This window comes from Hemitrygon akajei, chromosome 5 (assembly GCF_048418815.1).
Source record: "Hemitrygon akajei chromosome 5, sHemAka1.3, whole genome shotgun sequence".
NCBI lineage: Eukaryota > Metazoa > Chordata > Chondrichthyes > Myliobatiformes > Dasyatidae > Hemitrygon > Hemitrygon akajei.
In genome coordinates this window covers 43,429,832-43,454,363 of record NC_133128.1, presented here as the reverse complement: position 1 = coordinate 43,454,363, position 24,532 = coordinate 43,429,832, and the positions used below count along the sequence as shown (strand labels likewise).

The window sequence follows — 24,532 nt, the reverse complement described above, 5'->3', positions numbered from 1 at the left end:
CCTGACCTTGAATTTTGAGGTTGTCACTCCTGGATTAAACCTGAAAGGGGAATCATTATCCCTACAACAACTATGCTCAGCCCATAAGAATTTGGCACACTTCAAGAGTTCACCTTTTATTCCTCCAAATGCAAGAGTTCAGGTTGAGTATGCTTCATCTGTCCTCACGCAATAAACTTACCATCCAATTTTGCAAATGCAATTGTACTCCTTTATTACTTGTATATCCTCTCCAAGTAGAAAATCCATTCCAGATGCAGTTGTAACAAGACATCTCTATTCATGTACTGAAATCCATTTGAATGAAGATCAGTGTAACGTTCACCTTATTATTTGTTACTGTACCTGTATATTAAATTTTCAGTGTTTCATGCACATGAGAACCCAGATTCTTCTGAACACCAATACCTTTCTTTCACCATTTACAGAAATAGTCCATTTTACCAGGTTTTTCTTTTTATTTCCATATGAAAAGGATTTGTACATTTGTTGAAGATTCTAAATTTACATGCATCTTCAAATTTACATGTCTACTAATTCAACTAGTTGGATTCTATTTACCTCATTTGAAACCAAGTTCTATACTACATATCACTTCATTCAGATACTAAAAAGTTGCCATCTTAAGGATTCGTTACCACATGAATTGTAATTTACAGATCAGAGATCAGGTAAGAATTTTGTCCTGTATTTGGATTCCCAAAATTCAGCTTCACTGAAATCAACAGCACAGAAGCTTAGAAGAGGAGTAGGCTGTACAGTTCCCTCGACATAAAGTATTAGGTATTCTAAACTGGTATTTGAAATATGCATTTGTTGAAAAGGAAACCAATAATGCTGATATTAAAAAAGTAATTTAGCTCCTTGAATATTCCAAATATTCTCTTAATACCCTCTGATTACTTAATATTTTACACTGAAAGGCAAAGGTAATGCACTACTCTTTTCCTTTCCTCAAAATAATTTGCTTCCACAAATTTACAGCCACTGGCAATCATGCTTAATCATAATGAAGAACCTTCAATGCACCTGTTGTTCCAAAACGTTTTCGATCAGCAAAAATAGGAATCTGAAAAAGAAAATTTTAGAGTTAAAATAAGTTACCAGATGCAGAATTCTACTTAATATCTGTTTGGTCCAAACTCAAGTTCCCAACTCCAATTATCAACACTTGCGTTACAGGACAGGATCAAGATAGTGTGCTGGTGTTGCAAATAGAAAACAAAGCGATACAGGGGCTTTTGCTTCATCTTTTCATTTGCATTCTCCCTCTGCCACCCACCCCCAAAAAGTACTTTAGAGTGCCCAAGTAGTTTCACAACTACTCAGGCACTTTGCACACATGTTCAAGAATGAGCTGAAATTTCCTGGAAAGCCAAGACTACTCATGTAAACAGCCAATTCTGAGGGGTTGAGAATAGAATCTGAGAGTAAAATGGACAATACTGACACAAATGATACATGGGCATGACAAGAGTATTTAAAACCGTATTAAGAGTGCAGGAGGAAAATATTTCACTAACACTTGAGAGATTCCCTAGCTCAGGGGTTCCCAAACGTTATGCCATGGGCCCCTAACATTAACTGAGGGGTCCATCAACACCAGGTTGGGAACCCTACCCCTAAATGAATAGAAAAACAGGGAGACTATGCTTCAGTTACATTAGGTACTGGTGAGATTACATTTGTATGGTATTGATCTCCTTTTCCAAGAAAGGGAGTCAACACATTGAAAACACTTCAGGGAAGATACAGACTAATGGGCAGGTTTTCTTTAAGGTGAAGGAAACAAACTTAATCCAAAAGGCACTCGGAACAGAAGAATGGAAAGTGTTTTTTTTTTAAATATAGAAGGTCACTTACATCTTCAGTTTACAAATGGCTCATGGCTTAAGGAAGTCTTTCAGTATTATAATATAAATATAACAGTAAATCTTCTCATTACTTGCAGCCAACAAAAACCCATTAATAGTTTTATGATATTGACTGGGGGAGAAAAAGATTTGCTTTTTGACAAGGGCTTAGAGTCCTTCAATCTACCTGAAATGCTACAATGCTGTGAAACAACAAAGGTCAGTGATAATAAACCAGATTCTGATTCCAACAGACAAACTTAGATTAATGCATCACATCTCCAATTCATCTTGCAATACTTATTACACAGATATACAAGTAGATTACATGTTGGAGAACTAGGACGTACAGTTAGCTACACACAGACAGAAGTATAACCAAATGAGCCAAAGTGATCCAGCTGTACAAGATACTGAGGCTGATCACTAATGGAGCAGCATTCTAATCCACAAGCTCTTTCATCCAGAAATTAATAACCTCTATTTTCCCCTCTAATTTTTGTTTGAATTGTTTATTTACCTGTACCATTAGAATGGGGAAAAAAGCTACATACACCACTTGGTTTGTGAGAAAACATTTAAGCATATACCAACCTGATTACTATCCCGTGAAAAATATCTTCTTTCTATGACCTAAAAACTCAAAACAAAGCAACAATTACTAGATGTACACACCATACACGCTTACTGAAACCAGCACCTAATATGTATCATACACTCTGAAAACAAAGATACAGTGTCATGTGACAGTTTTAGATCATTTATTATTAAGTTGGTAGCTATCCATGTAATTTGCTGCTTTGATAATCTGGTAACATGTGTCAATGGCAAGACTGTCTAGTCCTTTGTTATATATGGATCACTTTCTCAACTGCCATTATGGGGGAAAAAAACCCACAAATTGTGTTGTAAAGGTACAATGGATTTATAAATAACAGCACGATACACTGGATTAAAATCACAACAACATGCCAAAAATGCCTAATGCTTAAAATAAAATGAGCAACTTCAATTTAAAATCTTAGTCAGAAGTTACTTTACCACTGAACTCCTGGCAATAATATGAACACTGGATTTGTAAGAAGGGACCAATCACCTCTCACTCTAATCCAAATAACACGACTCCCTGCGTAGTTGTATGTCAGTATGTACAGGTATAGATGCAAAATGGTAAGCCATCAAGTTGCACAAAAACACTCCAAACCTTGTAAAAGTTCTTTTGGAGATTCAGTGTCAACTTTGTCATCTCCACTTATAATAGCTTTTGGAATTCTGTAGAATGATATTTTCTAGCCATTTAATCCTGCCCTTCTTCTTGGCTTCTGTCTAAAACTGAAGCAGTCTTTTCACATCCTTAGAATTTAGAATCACATGCTTTTCTTCTAATTTACAACGGTGATGGCTTGCTACTTCTCAAACTACTGGAGTCTTTCTGGTTATTTAAAAAAAAACTGTACTCGATACAGAGTTACAGAGAATTAGAGTCAGAATAATGCAGCATTCAAACAGGCCTTCAGCCCCGCACACCATGCCAAGCTAGTTCTATTTGCCCATATACCCCTCCCCCCGAACCCCTCCTATGTTGTTATTGCACCCAGCTCAACCACATCGCTGGCAGCTCATTCATTATATGCATCATTTTCTGCATGAAACAGTTGCCCATCAGATCCCTTTTAAATTTTTCAGCTCCAACTTTAAACCTGTACTTCTTAGTTTTTACATTCCTCCTCCACAGGAAAAAGCTTACATGAGCTCATCCAATCTATACACCTCTACTAATCAGTTGCATTTCAATCTGCTACACTCCAAAAAATAAAAAACGAGCCTGCCCAAACTTCTCAGGCCCTTGAGTCCTGACAGCATCTCTGCACTTGTTCCTGTTTAAGTGTCAACAACAGGGCAACCAAAAGTGCAGACTCACAAATGTTACGTAACATAATGTCCCAACTCACACGCTCAACGCCCTGACTGAAGTCCGATATGCTAACTTCCTCTTTCATCAACCTGTCACTCCACCTTCAGGGAACCATGTACTTGTTCTTTTCAGGTTTCTGCATTTCACAACACTCACCAGGCCTGACCACTCACCGCACAAATCCTACCTTGGCTCGACTTCTCAAAATACAACACACTACACTAATCCAAACTGAAAGACATTTGCCCACTTACCTAGATGATCAAGATCACCCAGTAATTTTTAATCATTTTTAATTGTCTATGGTACCACCTATATCACAAGCTTACTAACCACACCTTGTATATTCACATCCAAAACATTTATATACATAGTGTACAAAAGTCCCAGCACTGACCCGTGGGCTCCAGCTTGTGAAACAACCACTGAAACCCACTCTCTGCTTCCTACCATCAAACCAATTAGCTTTCACTCCCTGGATCCAGAGCAATCCAACCTCCCAGAATAGCTTGCTATGCGGGACCTTATCAAAGGTCTTGAGTCCTTGCAGACATCCATTGCTCTCTCCTCATTTATCCCATTATCATTTTTAAAAACTTCAATAGATTTGTTTGACAAAATCCCCCCACTCTGTGCCATGTTGGACTGGGAGTGCCAGTACTTGGCCACAGTGATAATGAAGGCAGACAAAAATATGGATAAGCCAGGATGCTTCATGACACGGAGGGAAACTCCATGAATCATTCACTGGCTGCTGTTCTCATCTTCAATGGTTGATCATTAATTTTGCTGTCAGACAAGCCAAGGCAAGTAACTCCTGTTACCTGGTATGTATGGCAACCAAGATGTACTTGTGGTGTAGAGACAATGTTTGGAATGGCCATTCTAAACTACTTTGTTCCAGGACAGCAATGAGCTTTACAAATGTTATTAAAGCTGTACTCTACAGACATGAGGAGTGCATCTCATTGCAACTTCTGATGCATCTTATTAGGTTGTGGGATCAGTGGGGGACAAATGATTGAGTCACATGCTGAAGGATCCTCAACCCGTGGCCCATTTTTGTTGCTACTGTACATTACTTGTGTGGCTGGTTCAGTTAACATTCCTGGTCAATTGTAAACCTCAGACGTTGATGGTGGGGACTTGGCGATAACAATACCCTTAAACACCAGCACTACGTGGTTTTTTTATGGAGCTAGTCATAGCTTACAAGTTATAATTAACGACTGTTACATGCCGCACATGGTTCAAGTCCTGCTGTATGCAGATGTTGCACTGTGAATAGTTGCAATGAATTAAACATTCCCACTTCATATCTTAAGATAGAAAATTATGTTAGGTCCTAGACACTATTCTGAATGAAGCCAAAACAAACCACTTATGGCTAAAGGTTGCAAGTGCTTTGCCTCTCATGCAGAGCTCTGCTATCACTGAGGATAGAGATTAACTCCAGTGTATCATCCTCCTTTTAACTGTTTAATTATTTACTTCCATTCAACACTGTGGCAGAACTTTGATCTGATGGTTGGTCGTGGGCTTGCAGAGCTGTCCAATGCATGCATGAGGTCCTATGTCATAACTTCAGCAGGCTGGTAACTCATTTTTAGGTATGCCTGGTGTTTCACCTAGCATGCCCTTCTGGACCAAATAGCTGTCAAAATTCGAATTCCCCGTTTAGAGATATTGTTTTTTATTTAATAAACAATCAGTGTAGCAGCTGCTGTAATGCTATTACAGCAGCAGAGCCCCAGGTTCAATTTTACCCCTGTCTGTAAGGAGTTTGTACATTCTCCCACGACGTGTGGGTTACCTCTGGGCATTCCGATTTCCTCTCACATTCCAAAGACACATGGCTCAGTACATTAACTGGTGACATGTGTAATTGGGCAGCACACACCTGTTAGACTGGAAGGGCCTGTTACCGCACTGTACCTCCAACTGAATAAAATCAGGGAGATCAACATGTTGGGGTTACAACAGCAATTATAAGCTTAAATTTAATTAAGCCCCAAAAGCCAAAAGAACCTGGTGAGCAGACATAGCTATGATACTCTCTGCAACTAAAACACACATTTTAAAAAGTGACATGCTAATTTAGCAATTTCAGTAACTAGGATTCATAAGACTTCTTAATTTATAATTTTACTGTAATCTGACAAGTTATCATTTAAAGTGAAATTTATTGGCATCTGTTACAATGAAGTTAAGACTAGCTACAGTACAGATTAAAAAGTTATCTTACTTTATCAAAAAACCGACTCAGTTTCACAGCATTGGAAGATCCTGCAGCTAAGTAACGTGGATTGGTACAATCCTGTAATAAATTGTTAAAAAAGTGAATTAACAAATTGCAAGCTCACAGCGGTTGTATAATTTGAAGTAAACAATTGATATGCCTGTTATTTAAAATAAGATAGTCCTTTACTATTTGAGGCATACAGTATATTGGAAAGATAAAAGAACACAACGGGAATTCTAATAGAACTACGCAGATCGTGAGTGAGCCAAGGTCAGACTAGGTGGGGCAGCAGACAAGTGACAGAAAATATACAGATTCACCAGGTGGCAACTTTATTACTATTCCTTGCTCTTGGTTGGCTGATGCAATAAATTTCAAAGGGTCCAGGATCAAGGCTGTGGAGGTCTTAACTATACACATCCACTCTGCCATCTCTAGTGGGCCCTACCTACCAGTAAGGCCGGGCTTGGACAGAAGTGATAGTGGAGGAACCCAAAATGTTGACTGAAGGGAATGGTTCCAAGAGTACGATGATATAAGAGACTATGATATGCAAACTAATCTGCAAGATAGTTCTCTCAACTGTGGCCGAAGATACTTGGACAATTGTACAAAATCATCAGTGCTAGACAGTCAATCTAGACTTATGTAAAATTTTGGGTTTTTGCAATAGATTAAATGCAATTGATTAGATTGGCAAGTAATATTAAATTGCAATCTAACCACCAAACTATTTTAATTTTAGGATGAACTGTTAAAACTAAACCTACTATAGCTGATTTTGGGCATGATGATACTAATCTAGGTGTAAAAAATGTTTACTCAGTCGCATGTAGACAACACATTAACAATACTTTATGAGCTTCATGCTCCATAAATTTGATTAGGAATTCTAAAAGCAAAGCAGAACATGCTTTGCATCTACAACAAATTTCTATCCAAATCTGACCCACTGTTTGCTATGCAATAATTGCATACATTTTACTAGAGTAATTTCCTAAATTTTGTTCAAATGAATAAAATGTTATTTTTATTATTAGAATCAGGGATTTAAAGAAGCATACCAGATTAATTTCCTCAGCATTAAAATCCTCTGCTAAGAATGCAGTCCTTGTCAACACCTCATTCCTTTTAGTTTCATGGATCTGGTCCAACTTTGTACCAATGACTAACAAAGGAATCTGCTTATCTGCAAATTGTTCCCGATCATAGTCCCTATTTTAAAAAAGAACAATTTCTTACTTTTGCATGATCTATATGTATGCAATTACACAAAAAATAAATCTCATTCAATTATAAACATCAATCCAATTCTGAAATGGTACACAGCAGGAATTGCGAAACCAATTGTGAACCATTATCCAATATTTTCTACTCCCACATCACCATTGCTCAGTTTCTCAACACCCTCCACCCACCCACCCACCCTGTGAACTTATCGTCATTTACCCTTCTCAATGATTGGTTCCCATGCAAGTTCACCTTTATTATTTTTCTCCAATTGTTTGAATTTTTTGGTCACAGACTGATTTTCCAGGCAGTGATGAAGTAATGAGCATAAAATTACTCTTCATTCTCCTGCATTTATTTCAAATCATTCATCTTCCTCTTTTTATCTGTTGCTGCCTCCTTCCATTTCCTCTTCTCCTCTGTTTCAATATGCCTTAAACATTCTCCCTCTTCACACCGATTCTTACTTCTCGTCTAATTTTACTTCAACCAAAAAGTTCAATATTATCAGGACTATCCATATGCAATTTGGCAAAAGATCAACTAATTTTAAAAGTTATCAGCATGCTTTGTGTGCATCAAATTTTAAGTAAATTCAATTTGGCTTATGCACATTCTGAATAATACCCCTCAAGTTTTCAAAGAATATACTAGTAAGTGTACTGTATTGTTTGTAGAATTAGAAAAGGCATTACAGCAGAAGTAAACTTACCCATTTGCTACTATGACTCCAGTAGGAGTGGAATCCTTATTCAAAGCTTCTAAAGACCACCGATACAGATTCTGAGATGACTTTTTGTTAGTACAGTCATGCACTAATATTATACCTTTAAGAGTCAACATCCAAAAGAAACAAAGCATCAGTTCAATATTGATAACAGAAAAACAAGCTTAAAACTATTGTATAGTTATAAAGCTACTTGAGATCCAGCTGCATGGGATTCTTATAACAATATGGGCCTCACAGACATACAGTACTTTGAAAAAGTATTCAGCCCCATAACTATTTTACCATTTTACTGTCTCACTCCTAAATTTAAAATGTATTGAATTAGGATTTTGAGCTAATCTACAGAACGTTGTGCATCATGTCACAGACGCCCCACCTCTCCCGGAAGTTCCAGAAGTCTCCTGTATATTGATAGTGGCTCCCTGATGCCTGCAAATTATATACAATATCCCGGAAATTGATTTTTTTTGAGAGAGTGTGAGAGAGAGCGCGCAAGCGAGAGAGTGAGCGATGTAGCGAGAGCGTAACACAGAGAGCATCCTGATTGGTTTCTCTTTGTGCTAAGTAGACCTATCAGTTTTCTCTGTGGGCGGGCTTTACCTCTCTCTCCCTTTCATTGTCCATCAGTTCAGTTTAGTGTCCTGCAGCACCATGGCAGAGTGTTCCAAAAACAGAAAATATAAAACGTACTTCACCCCAGACTACACTAAAGTGTATCCCTGTCTAATAGGGGTCAAAAATAATGACAGTGTTGCTCGCTGCACTGTTTGCAACAGTGACTTTTCTATTGCCCATGGTGGGGTAAAATGAATGTAAAAGACATGTTGAGGTGAGTTTAACAGGTGTCATTCGTTCATTAGCATAGCTAATGTTATTTAAACTAGCTGGCTAGCTGCTAAGGAGCTACTCTATTGATGTCCTATGTGATGAGGCCAAACTCCCTGTAGACTTGCTTAAAGTTGTAATGGAATAAAAAACGACTCCATGATAATATAAGTACATATTTTAATGTCACATTTTCTTTGACTGGGGGGGGGTGAGATATGGGGTTGTGGGGGGCAGGGGTGCTACCTCCCTGAAATGAGTTTTTGCAGGGTGGGATGTATGATGTCAAATCTAAAAAAAATTCCAAAATCTGTCCATTTACTAAATATTAAAAAAAATTGAGACTGTAAAGGTATTCATCCACTTTGTAATCACTACACTAAATTTCCTATCTTACCAGCTCACCCAATTTGTTGATATCGAAAATTGGAGGATCACCTGTTTTCAATTAATTCATAAGAATATATAACCCCTCTCTCTGCAAGGTCCAACAGTATGGTATATTTTCAACAGACCAAATCAAAATGAAGGCAAAAGAGGATTCAAGGCAAGTCAGGGAAATGATAGTAACACAGAGCACATATCTGGGGAAGGGTACAAAACCATCTCAAAGGCACTGAACATTCCTCAAAGCTGAGTGCAGTCCTTCGTGAAAAAGTGCAAAAACACGAAACCACAGCCACACTGCCTAGGTTAGGTCACCCCACCTCACTGTGAGAAGAACGGTACTTGTAAGCGAGGCTACTGTGATGCCAGCTGTCACAGTGAGCTGCAAGAGTCGGTGGGTGCCACTGGGGATGAAGTTCAAGGCTATACAATCGTTAAAGGCCTTGCACGAAAAGTGCATTTATGGAAGAGTAGCAAGGAAGAAACACTGGCTAAAGAGAGAGTGAGGAATTTACAAGCATCATTTAGAAGACACTGTAAAGATGTGGAAGAAGTTCTTGTGGTCAGATGAGACTAAAGTGGAACTTTTTTGCCTCAACACTAAGCGGTACATGTGGCGTGAATCTAATACCGCACACCAGCCAGGTAACACCATCCCTACTGCAAAGCATGGTGGGGCTAGCATTATGCTCTGGGGATATTTTCAGCAGCAGGGGCTAGAAATCTGGTCAGGATTGATGGGAAGATGAATGCTTCTAAATACAGAGAGATCCTGGATAAAAACCTGCTAGTCTCTGCCAGAAAGCTTAAACTGGGAGGAAGTTTGTCTTTCAGCAGGACAGCCACCCAAAGCACAATGCCAGAGCAACCATGGAGTGGCTTCAAATGAAGAAAGTTGATAGCATTGAGTGGCGCAGTCAGAGTCTTGACTTTAACCCAATTGAGCATCTCTGGCAAGACCTCAGGATCACTGTGCACTGCTACTCCCCAACTGACCTGGCACAGCTTGAGCAATTTTGCAAAGAGGAATAGGCAAACTTTGCTCCATCATGCTGTGCAAAGCTAATAGAGACTTATCCAAAAAGACAACTGGCTATCATAGCTGTGAGAGGTGGTTCAAATAAGTACTAAGCAAAGAGAGATAAATACTTTTAAACTGCTGATATTTCAGTTTTTGAATTTTTAGTTTTTCATGCTTTACAATTTTACCTGTGGAAAAAAAAACAATTAATTCACAAGTAAAAGTTCTCAGTTAAATTGATCAAAATTCCTGGTTGCAATACTCATTTATGTGAACAAGGGTTGGGGGATGAATACTTTTACAAAGCACTGTATATAGATCAACAATATTGCAAAGATAGATATCACGTTAATGAATTTCAGCATTCATTATAAAGTTGGTGCCCATCTAACCAAGGCTTAAGGGATCTAACATCCAGTGACAGATTTAAATAGGAAGAAAACATTAATTTATAATTAATTTTAATGTACAAAATAGTTTCATAGTGTGCATGAGAAAAAATATAAAGAATAGTGTTTCAAGTATGAAAAAGGCAATTATTTTGGCTAAAGACAGTTTAAAAGCTGCAGGCTGGTGAAGCAGAGTCCATGAGTTATTCTGTAGGAAGTAGGCAGACACTCATGAATATTCATGGCTGAAGCAAAAGAAAGTAGAGTATGAATGTCAGTACTATGAATGGTAGGACACTAAGGAGCAGAATGGAGCAGAGAGACCCAAGGTACAAGCAGATAGTTTGTTGGAAGCAGTTTCACAGGGAACAGGCTGATGAAAAAAGGCATTTATCACACTGGCTTTCATCAGTCAGGGCAGTGAGTATAGGAGTTGGGGCTTTATGTTGCAGTGGGAGTTGTTGAGGTTGCTCTTGGAGTTCTGTGTATTGTTTTGGTCACCTTGTTATAGGATGGAGATGTGGTTAAACTGAAAACTGCATTAAAATTTATGTGATGTTACCAAGACTGAGTTACAGGGATAGGTTGGCCTGACAAAGTCTCTATTCCTGGAACACAGGAATGTTTAAAATTATGAGAGATGAAGATAAGGTGGATAATGAGCCTTTTCCTCAAGGAGAGAAGTCCAAAACTAGGAGGCATAGATTTAGGGCAACGGGAGAAAGACTTAGAAGGTACCTGAGGGGCAACTTTTCCATGCAGAAGGTGATGAGTATATGGAATGAGCTTCCAGTAGAAGTAGTTGAGGCAGGCACAATATATTTTAAATAGTGCATGGACAGCTTTATGAAAGGAAGGGCCTGGAAGGATGTGGGCTGAATGCAGGAAATTGGGACCAGCTAGATGGACAAAGTATTTGGCATGGATTTGTTGGGCTGAGGGGCCTCTATCTCTGCTATATTCCTCTGTGAAAATGACACTAGAAAAACATTCACACAATCTCAGAGCTGAACTGTCAGATTGTATTTTCCTCTATGAAAATACCTCTAGAAAACATTCGTACAATCTCAGAGCTGAACTGTCAGATTCTGTCGCGTAACATTCTATAATTTTAGAACTCAAGTTTAAGGAAGAAATCATGCAGATTATGACATGCTGAGGCCTACATATAATTATTGTAGACACAAACACTGAACAGCAAAAGAAACTTCCATACCATTCACGGAGTTATAAAATACAGCTCTAGTGCTTTTAATGCTACTGGCATTGCCCACAGATCCACCAATATCCCACAATTCAATGTAGTAGGTTTTCTCAGCTGGTGTGCCTTCCTTATAGTCATGAACCTGAATTAAATCAAATCACCAGTTCCTGTAGTTATAAATAATTACCCCAACCAGTAAAAAAAACAATGCAAATATTATTTTAAAAGTGAAACCAGTAATATCTAGAAGTAATTCAACAGGAGTTACCTTGGCAAAAGCAAAGAATTTATAGTTCATTGCTATAATCATAGTAAACCATGGCAAAATATTTAAGAGTTTTATTTTATAAATAGTTAAACTGAAAAAAAAGTCACTTGAGTCCAGTGCAACTACATTGCATATGGAAAGCATAACTTCAGCTATAGTCTCATCAGTACCTTGAGATGTTATGGTGCAGCATTTACTTGTATACTCCACACCCCACGCAATAAAAGCCAATATTTTACTTGCCTTTTTATTAGCTGCTGTACCTGCAAGCCATTCTTTTTGGTCCCCTGCACTAAAACTCCTAGATCCCAATGCACCACGAAATTTTGTAGTTAGATTCTGCTGAAGTAGTAATTTGCTTTTTCAATCGTCCTTACAAAATGGATAATCTCATCTTTCTCCTCTTTATACTTGATCTGACAACTCCTGTCTGCACACTTAACTTATCCACATCCTTCTGTAGGCTTTTAGTGTCTTCACAACTTGCTAAGCCAACCTTCATTATTAACAGCAGCAAATTTAGCCCCTTCTTTCCCAGTCACTAATATACACTGTAAACAGTTTAGGTTCTAGCATTAATTCTAGATGTACCCTACGAGTTACATTGCCAATTAAAAATTACCCACTCAACCTGTTTTCTGATAGTTAGATACTCCACTATCATTCCAAATTTCATCCCAAATATCGTACATTCCTTTACTTGTGTAGCAAGATTTTATAGGTACCTAATCAACTGCTTTCTAGAAATCCAAGTGTATTATATTTACAGATTTTTCTTTATCTACCACGCCAGCAAACAAAAATCAATTCCCTTTCATCTGACTCAACATCATGGCCTCCTGGATTGCTTTAACGAGCCCCAAAGCACACTTGAGAAACAGCACCTCATCTTCTGTCTGAACACGCTGCCACCTTCTGGACTCCATATTTAATTCTACAACCTAAGGTAACATGGCTTCTGTCTGTAACAAATGATCGACTGATATTGGTACAGCTCATTAGCTCCCTCTTCCCATCTCCTCCACCCACCCCCCCCCCCCCGCCCCTGGCCCCAGCCTGACACGCTGGGCTCGTCTTTCTGCTCTACATGCTCCCTACGTTCCCACTTTTAAACTACTCCAATTCACTCTTTGACCAGGTAATCTTGTTTACAGTCTAATCCCACCATCACCCGAGTTTTACCCTAACAGAGGCATCCCCTTTCCCTAAGCATCCCTACAGTTTTAAAATGGTATTCTTGTCCCTTTCCCAATTCTGAAAAAGGGTATTCAATCTGGGAACATTAACTCTATTTCTCTCCCCACAAATCTCATCATTTTTCATTCAATGGCCTCTGAAGAACAGCCCATTTCTGGAATAAAATTGAGAACTAAGAGTTAAAAAAAGTCCAGAATTCATCTACTCCTTAATTCCATAATGACATGTTATTCCAGAAAGGATCTGGTGCTTGCCCGGCATACATGACACAAACTCTTTTCAGGCTTCCAGCCACATCCAAGTGTTGATTTTAACTGACATTTTGATCACAAACTCCACCATCTTCACAAGGAAAGATGCTGGGCATGTCTAGTCTGGTGGTATGTATACAAGCCCGTTGTCTGAACTTCCTGATTGGCTGACGACTAACCAATCAGGTTTCCGGTGACCCACCTTGTTTAAATTGTTCTTACTTAGAGCAAGACCTTTGTCTTTGTGAAGTAACAACTAGAATATGATTTTAAACAAGGTAGGACAACAGAAACCTGATTGGTTAGTCCTCAACCAATCAGGAGGGACAGATGACAGGAGTTGAGGACATGCACCACCAGACTAGACGGGCCTAGACATTGACGAAGGTGGCAGAGTTTGTCATTGAAAAGCTGGTTAAAATCAACAGCTGGACCAGGCTGGAAGCCCAGAGTTTATGCATAGTATTTCCAAGCCAAAAGTACCTTTATGACAGTCACTATTTTTAAATTCTCCAAATCAGGAACACAAATTAAAATTGTTTTTCCTCTTAAAATCAAGTTGCTGTATTTAGTGAACTTATAATAGCTCAGAGGAAAAATAAAATCTTGATATTTTACATTTAAGAAAAGTTTCTAACCCCTTGAAAGCTTACCCTCACATCTACAGAGCATCCAACAGTCCACGATGGATTGCCCAGTACCTGGTTGTGGCAAAACAAATGGACAAGAGATGATTTCCCAACTCCTGAAAAACAAGCAGATAAGAAAAACACCAAGTGGAATGAATTGCCTGATGAAAAATATAAAAACATCAATGCTATTGGGAGCAATCTACGGCTAGAGGGCTAATTAGGTACCAACTGGAGAATATTCACTTTGTTTGCAATAAAATTATACACACAGGTTTTTCTCCAAAGAAATCCAAAAATTCATATCCAAAACAATACTTCAGCTTGTCCATAAAGGTTTCTCAGCCAACGCAAGAAACACATTTGCTTAATTTATGGTGCCTGGCATCTTTGACAAGTTCAAATTTATCGTCATTCAACCATATACTGTACATGAATACCACCAAATGAAACAGTGTTCTTCCATACGAAGGTGCACAACACCATACATATAACTCACACACAACACAGACTAACATTATCACAAATACATTGACAAATAATAAGGTGCATTTTACTACACTGATCAAAAGTAAACAGTATACGCCACTCGCGCTTCATGTGTGATGAAACCTGTGTGGGGGCAGGGAATGCAGTAGTTTCACATTTTGGGGGGAAAAGTCGTTTCCCATTCTAACAGTCTTTGTCCTAATGCTACAGTACCTCCTGCCTGATGACAAGTCAAAGGGATTTTTGAAGGGATGGGTGGGATCACTGACGACGCCATGGGCACTGCGTACGCAGCGCTCCTGCAAAATATCTCAGAAGGCTGGAATAGCCTCGATGATCCTCTCCACAGTCCTCACAATCCTCTGTCTGGTCTTGTGGTCAGATAACCAGATGGTGATGCAGCTGGCCAGGACTCTCAATGGTGCTTTCCTGTAAACAATGGTTATATGGTTGGGGGTGGTGGTGGAAAAGGTAGAGTTTCGCCTCCATCTCCTGAGGAAATGGAGACACTGCAGTGCTTTCTTGGCTAAAGAGGTGATGTTGAAGGATCAGATGAGATCGCCCATTACATGCACTCCCAAAAACATCATGCTCCGAACTCTCTCCACGTTGGAGCGTTTATGTGCATTGAGAGAGGTCAGCCTGCACCTTCCTAAAGTCCACAACCATTCTACCAGCTGTTCTACCTCCTCTCTGTCTTGTCACTGTTGTTGGAGGGCAAGCACTGTTGTGTCATCAGTGAACTTGATGATTCGGTTTGAACTGAATCTAGCAGTGCAGTCATGCATCAGCAGTGGGCCTAGCATGCAACCTTGGTGGGGAGTGGTGGCGCCAGTGCTTAACGTAATAGATCTAGAGATGTTTCTGCCAGTACAGGCCGACTGTGGCCTTTCTGTCAAGAAGTCCAAGATCCAGTTACAGAGAGAGGTGTTGAGACCCAACGAGAACAGTTTACCCAGCAGCATCTGTCCATCATTCTGTCAAACATTCAGTGTCAATCATAACACCCCAGGGTCATAAAAGAGGTGGCTGAAGATACTGTGGAGGCATTAGTAATGATCCTTCATGAATCACTAGATTCTGGAATGGTTCTGGAAGACTGGAAAATTGCAAATGTTACTCCACTCTTCAAGAAAGGAAACTATCGGCCAAGTAGTCTAACTTCAGTGGTTGGGAAGATGTCGAAGTCGATTATAAAGGATGAGGTCTCAAGGTAATTGAGGGCACAGAGTAAAATAGACCATAGTCAGCATGGTTTCCTCAAGGGAAAATCTTGCTTGACAAATCTGTTGGAATTCTTTGAAGAAATAACAAGCAGGATAAACAAAGGAGAACCAGTTGATGTTGGGTACTTGGATTTTCAGAAGGCTTTTAACAAGGTTCCACACGAGGCTGCTTAACAAGTTAAGAGCCCATGGTATTACAGGAAAGATACCAACATGGATAGAACTTTGGCTGATTGGTAGGCAGCAAAGAGTGGGAATAAAGGTGGCCTTTTCCAGTGGGCTGCCAGTGTCTAGTAGTGTTGGGACCAATTCTTGTTGCGTTATATGTTTCTTTTTACATTATATGTCAATGATTTGGATGATGGAATTGATGGTTTTGTTGCAAAATTGACAGACAATATGAAGATAGGTGGAGGGGCAGGTAGTTCTGAGGAAGTAGGCTACAGAAGGACGGACAGATTAGGAGAGTGGGCAAAGAAGTAACAGATGAAATACAGTGTTGGAAAATGTATGATCATGCACTTTCATAGAAAAACAAAAGCTTTGACTATTTTCTAAATGGAGAGAAAATTCAAAAAAATGAGGTGGAAAGGTATTTTGGAGTCCTTGACCAGGATTGCCTAAAGTAGTGGTCGCCAACCCGTCAATCGCGATCGACTGGTCGATCTTTGAGACATTCCCAGTAGCTCCCGAAAGAAAAAGAAAAATAAATACACAAATACTGTTGAGAGATTGTTTCCGGGTTGCGGGGTTTTAGTTCTGTTCTTTCTGCCCAGTGTGCATGTGTGTAGCTCCCCCGCCATACACTACACAGTGTACTTCAGTGGTCCCCAACCACCAGGCCGTGAGGAAACGATATGATTTGGCAATATGAAACAATATGAGTCAGCTGCACCTTTCCTCATTCCCTGTCACGCCCATTGTTGAACTTGAACGCACGCGAGGTCATCAGTCGCCTAAATGCAGTGATAACCTTGCGCCAGGGATCACTGGTTGGCTTCGGGTAACCGGCCACCTCGTGCGGCCGGCAGGAAGTGCCGTTGCTTCTGGCCTGGAGCGCGGACAGATGGGTGCAGCCTCTAAACCTGTTTAGCATACCGAATGTTCATTGGGGAACCCAGTGCTAAAATATTCGCAGACGACCTAATTCGGGCTCAGGGTTTCGTAAGTAGCAGAGCAGTTACCTCACTGCGATCTATTGAAAATCATCCCTCGAGCCAAACTTTTGTCGGCCGATAAATCCTACGGGGGGGGGGGGGACGGGCACACGCCCTGTCGCACTCGCTCGGTCGGTCGCTCTGTCTGGACTGCGACCACCGCGGCCCCGGCATGGGGAGCTCTGGCCCTGACCTTGTCCTCACTCCACCCACGACCAGCCGCACCTGGCCAAGGCGTCTGGCGGCGGGCGGGTGGGAAGAGTTCGGGCCCAGAGGCTGTCTGATGAGGCAATGAAGCCCTCTAAACGGCTTCGGTACCTTGAATACAAGCACCCTGCACTTAAAGACAAACCCGTTGAGTTTTTTCAGTGGAAAAAACGTGAGCAAGTGGGACAGAAGCAAGTGCTGAGAGCCACATAAACTAAATTGTAGAATAGACTGGACAAGGAACCTGCTTCGAGTATCGCTGTATTCCAGTCGTGTTTAACACCCCGCCACTCCCCATCGGCCAGTCCGCAAGAATATTGTCAATAGTAAACCGGTCTGTGATGCAAAAGGGTGGTGACCCACGGTGTACATACATTACAGTCAGCCCTCCTTATCCATGGGCAATTGGTTTCGGTACCCCCCCCCCCCCCCACAGATACCCAAGTCCCTTATTTAATCTGTCTCAGTGCGGTGGTCTTCCCAGCGGAACCCCAGACCTTATTTAACCTGTCTCAGTGGACATTAATGTCCAGTCACCGGTGGACATTAGGACCCGGCACAGCTCTGAACCCGCAGTGTTTCTGTTCACGAAAATAATCATGATCATGATTAAAAATAAAGTGCAAGTAATAAAGTGATCGGAAAGAGGTGAAACGCTATCGGTCATTGGAAAATTAGGCTACATCGGTCAACAATCGGAACAATTTTAATGGAGCATGTGAAAGGCCCTGCCCTGATGAAAGCTAGAATTATTACTAAGCAACGCAGTGGTTTAATTATTGAAATACGTATGTTTCTTAAGTGTTTTATTTGCATAGAAAGGTAAAATATATACTATATACAAAGACAAACATTTGACTAACTGACGCTAAATAATAGCAGATGTACCTGTTCTGACTTCAAATCTGACTTAAAGACGGACTCAGGAACGGTACTCGTTAATAACCCGGGGACTGCCTGTACTTCTAAATCATCTCTAGATTACTTATAATACCTAATACAAAGTAAATGCTATGTAAATAGTTGTTATACTGTATTGTTTAGGGAATATTGACAAGAAAAAGTAGTCTGTACATGCTCAAACAACAAGTGCTGGAGAGAGAACTTCCAGGTTTTCCTAATCAGCGGTTGGTTGAATCCGCACTTGCGGAATCCGCGGATAAGGAGGGCCAACTGTATTTCTAATTCCGGGTTGAGGGGTCAATCTTGCCTTTCACTAAGACTAAGGTAGGGGATCTTGGGCTTAAAAAGGTTGGTGGCCACTAGCCTAAAGGTTAATTTGCAGATTGAGCCTGTAGCGAGGAAGGCAAATGCAATGTTAGCATTCATTTCAAGGAGGATTACAATACAAAAACAAGGATGTAATGTTGAGACTTTATAAAGCACAATTGGAGTATCGTGAGCAGCTTTGCACCCCTTATCTCGGAAAGGAAGCGCTGAAACTGAAGAAGGTTCAAAGGAGGTTCACAAAAATTATTCCAGGATTGAATGGCATGTCATATGAAGAGTGTTCAATGGCTCTGGGTCAGCTTTCACTGGAATTCAGAAAAATAAGGGTGACTTCATTGAAATCTATCAAATGGTGAAAGGCATAGATAGAGTGGATGTGGAGAGGATCTTTTCTCCTTTTTTTAGGAGCGCCTAACACCAGAGAATACAGCCTCAGAATAGAGAGGTATCCTTTTAGAATGAAGATGAGGAGGAATTTCGTTAGCCAGACAGTGGTGAGTCTATGGAAATTCAAACAAGAGAAAAATCTGCAGATGCTGGAAATCCAAGTAACACACACAAAATGCTGGAGGAACTCAGCAGACCAGGCAGCATCTATTGGAAAAAAAGTACAATTGACATTTCCCATAGATGCTACCTGGTTTGCAGAGATCCTCCAGCATTTTGTGTGTGTTAATCAATGGAATTTGTTGCTACAGGCAGCTGTGGAGGCCAAGTCTTTACGTAATTCAAGGCAGAGGTTGAGATTCTTGATTGGTCGGGCATGAAGGGATACATGGAGAAGGTAGGAGATTGGGGCTGCAAAGAAAATTGGACCAGCCATGATGAAATGATGGTGCAGGCTCCATGGGCCAAATGGAGTACCGTAGATTTCGCACTACAGAGCGCACCTGATTAAAAGCCGCTGGCTCTAATTTTAGAAAGAAAATCAATTTTGTACTTGTACAAGCCGCACCGGATTTTAGGCCGCACCGGATTTTCGGCCGCAGGTGTCCCACGTTGTAATATGAGATATTTACACAGAAAGATATTACACGTGAGGATTTTTTAACTTTTAATTAAATCCATATGGTAACATAAACAAATACATATTGCAAATGCTTTTTTTCGAACCGTGCCTGTAACGCGGCTACTTTTAAATATACTTTTTTACTGAACAACATTCCAATATCTCCTAACGACTGGTAAAAAATATATATACTGCAGCCTACCAGGAAAAGTTATTGATCGCCTTTAATTTAAAAGCAGCGTTCGCTCAGATCTAATGCCGCTTGCCCCCCACCTTCCCGTTTATCGCAAACCGGTATTTCCCACAAGATGCGGCGAAACCGGGTGTGACGTCATAGCATCCCGCGATGTAGTACAGAAAACAAATATAGTTAAAACACTTTTTAACTTTAACTAGAAATTACTAACAAATGAATTACTAAGCGAAAATATTATAAACTAAATAACTGCCATAAAGGCAGCACAATGCTTTTCTTCGAGTGTTTTCCATGTTGATGAGGGTGAGTACAAATGACTGATTTACAATAATTTAATTGTGAAAGTGCGCTTGATTTATCGTACAATTTCATTGGACCTCTGTGAACTACTCATCAATTTTATTGGTCTACTGTTACGAGGCAAAATGTTTTTGGCGGCATGAAAAAAAATCATGTATTAGCCGCACCGTAGTAAAGGCCGCAGTGTTCAAAACTGTTCAAAATGTGGGAAAAAAAGTAGCGGCTTATAATCCGACATCTACGGTAATTCTGCTCCTATATGTTAAGGTCTTTATTAAGATAGTGGGGAGCTATCTTTTTAATGTGTTGCAGCATTTCCAACCAGTTCCTCGACATAGATGAGGCAATGAACAGATAAGCAGGCATTTGTAGTACAGGACAATTAAGCGAATTGGTACAGATCATACAAGTAGTGGTGTTCTAATGCACTTGCTAACAGAATCATCTTTCATAGCAGAGATCAAAGGTTTGTATGGTGCCATCAAAGTAGCTTTGGCAAGTAATTGCTAAGTATTTGGTGGGTTCTACACATTGCGGTAAGGACGTACTGATGCTTAGGGTGATGCATTAAATGTTAATTGAACGTGATGAATTGTGTTTAGCTTCTTCTGAGAGCTGTGGAAGAGCTTTCCAGCAGATTCCTGACACGCTTACCGATGGTCAAATCCCTTACGAGATTTAGGATCTCGTAAATTCACAGATATGCGCACATGAATCTGTGAAGTTTTTGGTCAATGCAGAATTCCAGGGTGCTGATCATGTGGTGCCCAGTAATGCTTTATTTGAATGGGGATGGTAACTGGTTAGACTCCCTCTTCCATCTGCTAATGCCAGATACTTGCGCACAAAAAATGTTACCTGCCTGGTATCAGCACACGCCCAAGTATTGTCTTGTTAAATACAGCCCACATCTACACACATTTTCTAATGAGATGTTAATAGAATAAAACACTGTGCAATTACCAGCAAATATTTCCATTTCTGGCATGATGAAAGGTTCACTGATGGAGGGTGAAAGTGATTAGGCCTGTATTCCAGCTGTGGTGCCCTGGGATTTAATTGACTGATCTCCTTTAACTACCAATGTCCTTTTCTACACAAGGAAGGATTCCAGCTGATACCTTCAGAGCTATAGGAGAGTGGTAATCAATTTGCAAGCCCTCATAATGGCAATATATTATCTTAAAAAACATTTTAGGCGCTGTTGTTTGAGAGACATTTGAGCAAGGATACTAACAGGGATTTGTATTTACTGCTCTTCTCTAATTAGTCCTGTGGGATATTTTACTGCATGTTCATCTGTTGGCACTTCATCTGGAAAATCTCTCATCCAATGCGCTACGTTCCCTGTAGATTCACTAACTTTTATACTCAAATCCCCCAAATGAAACTGAAGTCGTAAACTCCTGACACAAGATAAACATGTATGGGCTAGGACCAGAGGCTGATACAAGATCACAGTGTCAGAAACAAGTTTAAAAATTAGCAAAGATTCAGTGCAACAGAAGGGTTGGCATTTTATATTAATGATCTTTCATCAACAGTTCTCATGAAAAGTTATCAATCTGAAATACGTACTATTTTCTAGTGACAAACTACCTGTTAGGAAATTGACTGGGTTGAGCAGCATCAGTTGGGGTGGGGCGGGAGAGATGAATTGATGATGTTCTGGGTCAAAATGCTGCATTACTCTATTATACCCATTGTATTATTTTCCACCCTTCTCTACCTTTTGAAACTTCAGATCTTCAGTATTCTTGGTACAGTGGATTCTGGTTAATTGTGACACATTGGGACCAGTACATTTTGGCCCAATTAAGCTGCAGACTCAATTAGCCAAAGTTTCATAGAAAGTTTTAAAAGAGTATGTATAAAAAAAAAAGAGAAACTACCATTTAATTGAGTATCAAATTATGTATTTAAATAAAACTTAGAATTTGAACACTACTATTACTACTACAATACTATAAAACTGTACTAACTCCTGATAGTTATCAACTGAGGAATTCAACCGGTGTACGCTGCCATGTTCTTTTGATTGACTGAAAATGAACAAAATCAGGGCAGACACCAGCACAGATAATGGACTGCCTTTATACACTGCTTTTGACAATTGCATCCTCCAAATTCTTCCTAGTTCTTAACTTGTTAAAATAATGAAATAGTTTCATTTTCACTCCCAGCTGTTTCTGGCATCTTCAAACTCGAATGCTTGAAACTGCAGTGAGCAAAACAGTTTTGAAATGTCTTACTGGTTATTTCTCACCAACTACCAGTGACAAAAATAACTATATTTTGAACACAAACACCCACAGCAGCCACCATTATAAAAACCGTTCACTCTAAGTGTGGTGTAGTGTCATACAAGTGCGCGTGACTGACACTAGTTAGAAATTGTTCAGCAATAGTGTCCCAAATAAACAAAAGGATCCCGCCTATTTTTCTCAATTAATCAGAATCCACTGTATTTCACTTGTTATTAATATATCAACTGCGCAAGGCTGGATTATCCCTTATTTTGTTTTTAAATATTATTTAGAGATACAACACAGAACAGGCCCTACCAGGCCAACAAGACTCACCACCCAACAACCCAACCATTTAACACCAGCCCAATCACAGGACAATTTACAATGACCAATTACTGGTACAACTTTGGACTGAGGGAGGAAACCCACGTGTTTACAGGGAGAATGTACAAACTCCTTACAGACACTGCTGGAACTGAACTCTGATACGCTCCGAGCTGTAATGGGGTCGCACTAACTGCTACCCTACTGCGGTTACTTTATAAAAATCATTCATTCCCTATGTATTTATGAATTATTTGATAAGAATGATCATTGTTGTGCTTGAACTGCCTACGTTATGACAGTGAGAATGTAATGCAAATTTAATCTGAAGAGGTCATGCCAAATACTATATAAATGGGTTACAAAAATCTAATCAAATTAACCTAATAAACCATGAATTTCAATATTCCATCATGGTGCTCTCTCTACACCTATGACCGTGTGGCTAAGTATGACTCCAACACTATCTGCAAATTCACTAATGTTGTTGGCAGAATTACAGACAGTGACAAAGTGGTATTCAGGAGTGAGACTGGTCGTAACAGCAACCTTACACTCAACATCAGCAAAACCAAGGAACTGTTTATGGACTTTAGGAGGGCATGTAAACACATACCAGTCCTCACTGGAAAGGATAAGCAGCTTTAAGGTGTCAAGATTTCCAAAGACCAATCCTGGGCCCAACACATCAATGTAACCATGTAAAGACATGTCACTATCTTTACTTAGTTGGACGTTTAAAGAGATTTAGCAAGTTATCATAGACTCTGATAAACTTCTACAGATGTACAATGGAAAGCATTCTGACTGATAACATCATGGCCAGATATGGAAGTTCCAATATACAGGAATGCAAGAGGTTATTGACAGCAGTGGACTCTGCCACTTCCATTAAGGGTAGGTCTCTTCTCACTGCCAAGGACATCTATGAGGGGATGTTTCAGGAAGGCAGCATCCATCATTAAGGACCCCTACCACCCAGACGTGTCTCTTCTCATTTCTACCATCAGGCAGGAGGTAGAGGAGCCTGGAGACCCATTACTCAAAGTACTTTTTCTCACTGCATTAAGGTTGTTGAACCAAGCAGGAAAAAAAATCAAGTAGTCACAGAGGGATCCAGCACAGAAACAAGCTTTCATGCTGACAATCAACCAGCCATTTGCACTAATTGTACATTAATATCAGAAGCTGTACTACTGTGCCACCTTCTACCTTGGTTTACATTTCCCTCAACTTGTACTAATGTCGTTATGTTTGTTTTACTTTATCATGCAAACTATGAATGATTTGCATTAAGTTCATGTACGTGTACAGTGCTGTTGCAAAAAGTTAACTTTCATAGCATTTATATTCTGGGTTTGTATGCCCATGACAATAAACTTGAATCCTTCTATCAATAATTTACAAGTGATACTGATGTATGGGTACTTAACACTACACCATCTTTCCATTTTCAATTGCTGCTCCACAAGGGATTGATTTTACAGCACCAGAGTAAAACAACTAGTCACCGGAAATTTTTAATAACGTACGATTCCAGTGTCGGTTCAACATTGCAAATGAATATAAAGGTCATAAAGTCGCAGGATGCGTTTATCATTAGGTAGAATCATAACAACTTTAAAGTCTAATGAACGAGGATGGATCCTGTTGTATGAAGCATCTGTACATCAGCAATCCAACAGCAAGGTAAAAAGTTGTCCTTTCACGAACCACAAAATTATTAGCTCAACAGAATGCAGAACTTCGCAAACATACTATTCTTTCTAAGCAAACATATGAAACACAGCAGTCCTTCACCTGAATCCCCCAACACCAGCACCTTCACACGATCCAACGATGCCATGTTCAGGAACGAAACCACTTTACCCCACCTTTGCGTCGGTGACGTCCAGAAACCGTTGTCTGATTGGCTATTTCCCCACAAGGGACCGCAAATAGAACCAACTTCCCTTTGTGAATGGCTAGCTGTTTGTCAGTCACCGCCAACCGGCCGCCCCCTCC

General features: G+C 39.9%; 1 protein-coding gene across 2 annotated transcripts; it reads right to left on the bottom strand.

Moving 5' to 3' along the window:
* Window positions 1-232: 232 nt before the first annotated feature.
* On the bottom strand, window positions 233-24,422 carry rabl3 (RAB, member of RAS oncogene family-like 3). 2 transcript variants are annotated; one of them, XM_073045369.1, is made up of 8 exons: window positions 24,329-24,422; window positions 14,166-14,257; window positions 11,809-11,938; window positions 7,953-8,067; window positions 7,075-7,225; window positions 6,014-6,085; window positions 2,448-2,493; window positions 233-1,069 (listed from the first exon to the last, which is right to left on the bottom strand). In XM_073045369.1, the coding sequence occupies exons 1-7, from the start codon at window positions 24,372-24,374 to the stop codon at window positions 2,455-2,457; spliced, it is 645 nt and encodes a 214-aa protein (XP_072901470.1). In that variant the 5' UTR covers window positions 24,375-24,422; the 3' UTR covers window positions 233-1,069; window positions 2,448-2,454. The 2 variants fall into 2 exon arrangements, with proteins under 2 accessions (XP_072901470.1, XP_072901469.1); XM_073045368.1 differs by having other exon boundaries at window positions 238-1,069; window positions 2,448-2,486.
* Between the last annotated feature and the right edge of the window lie 110 nt (window positions 24,423-24,532).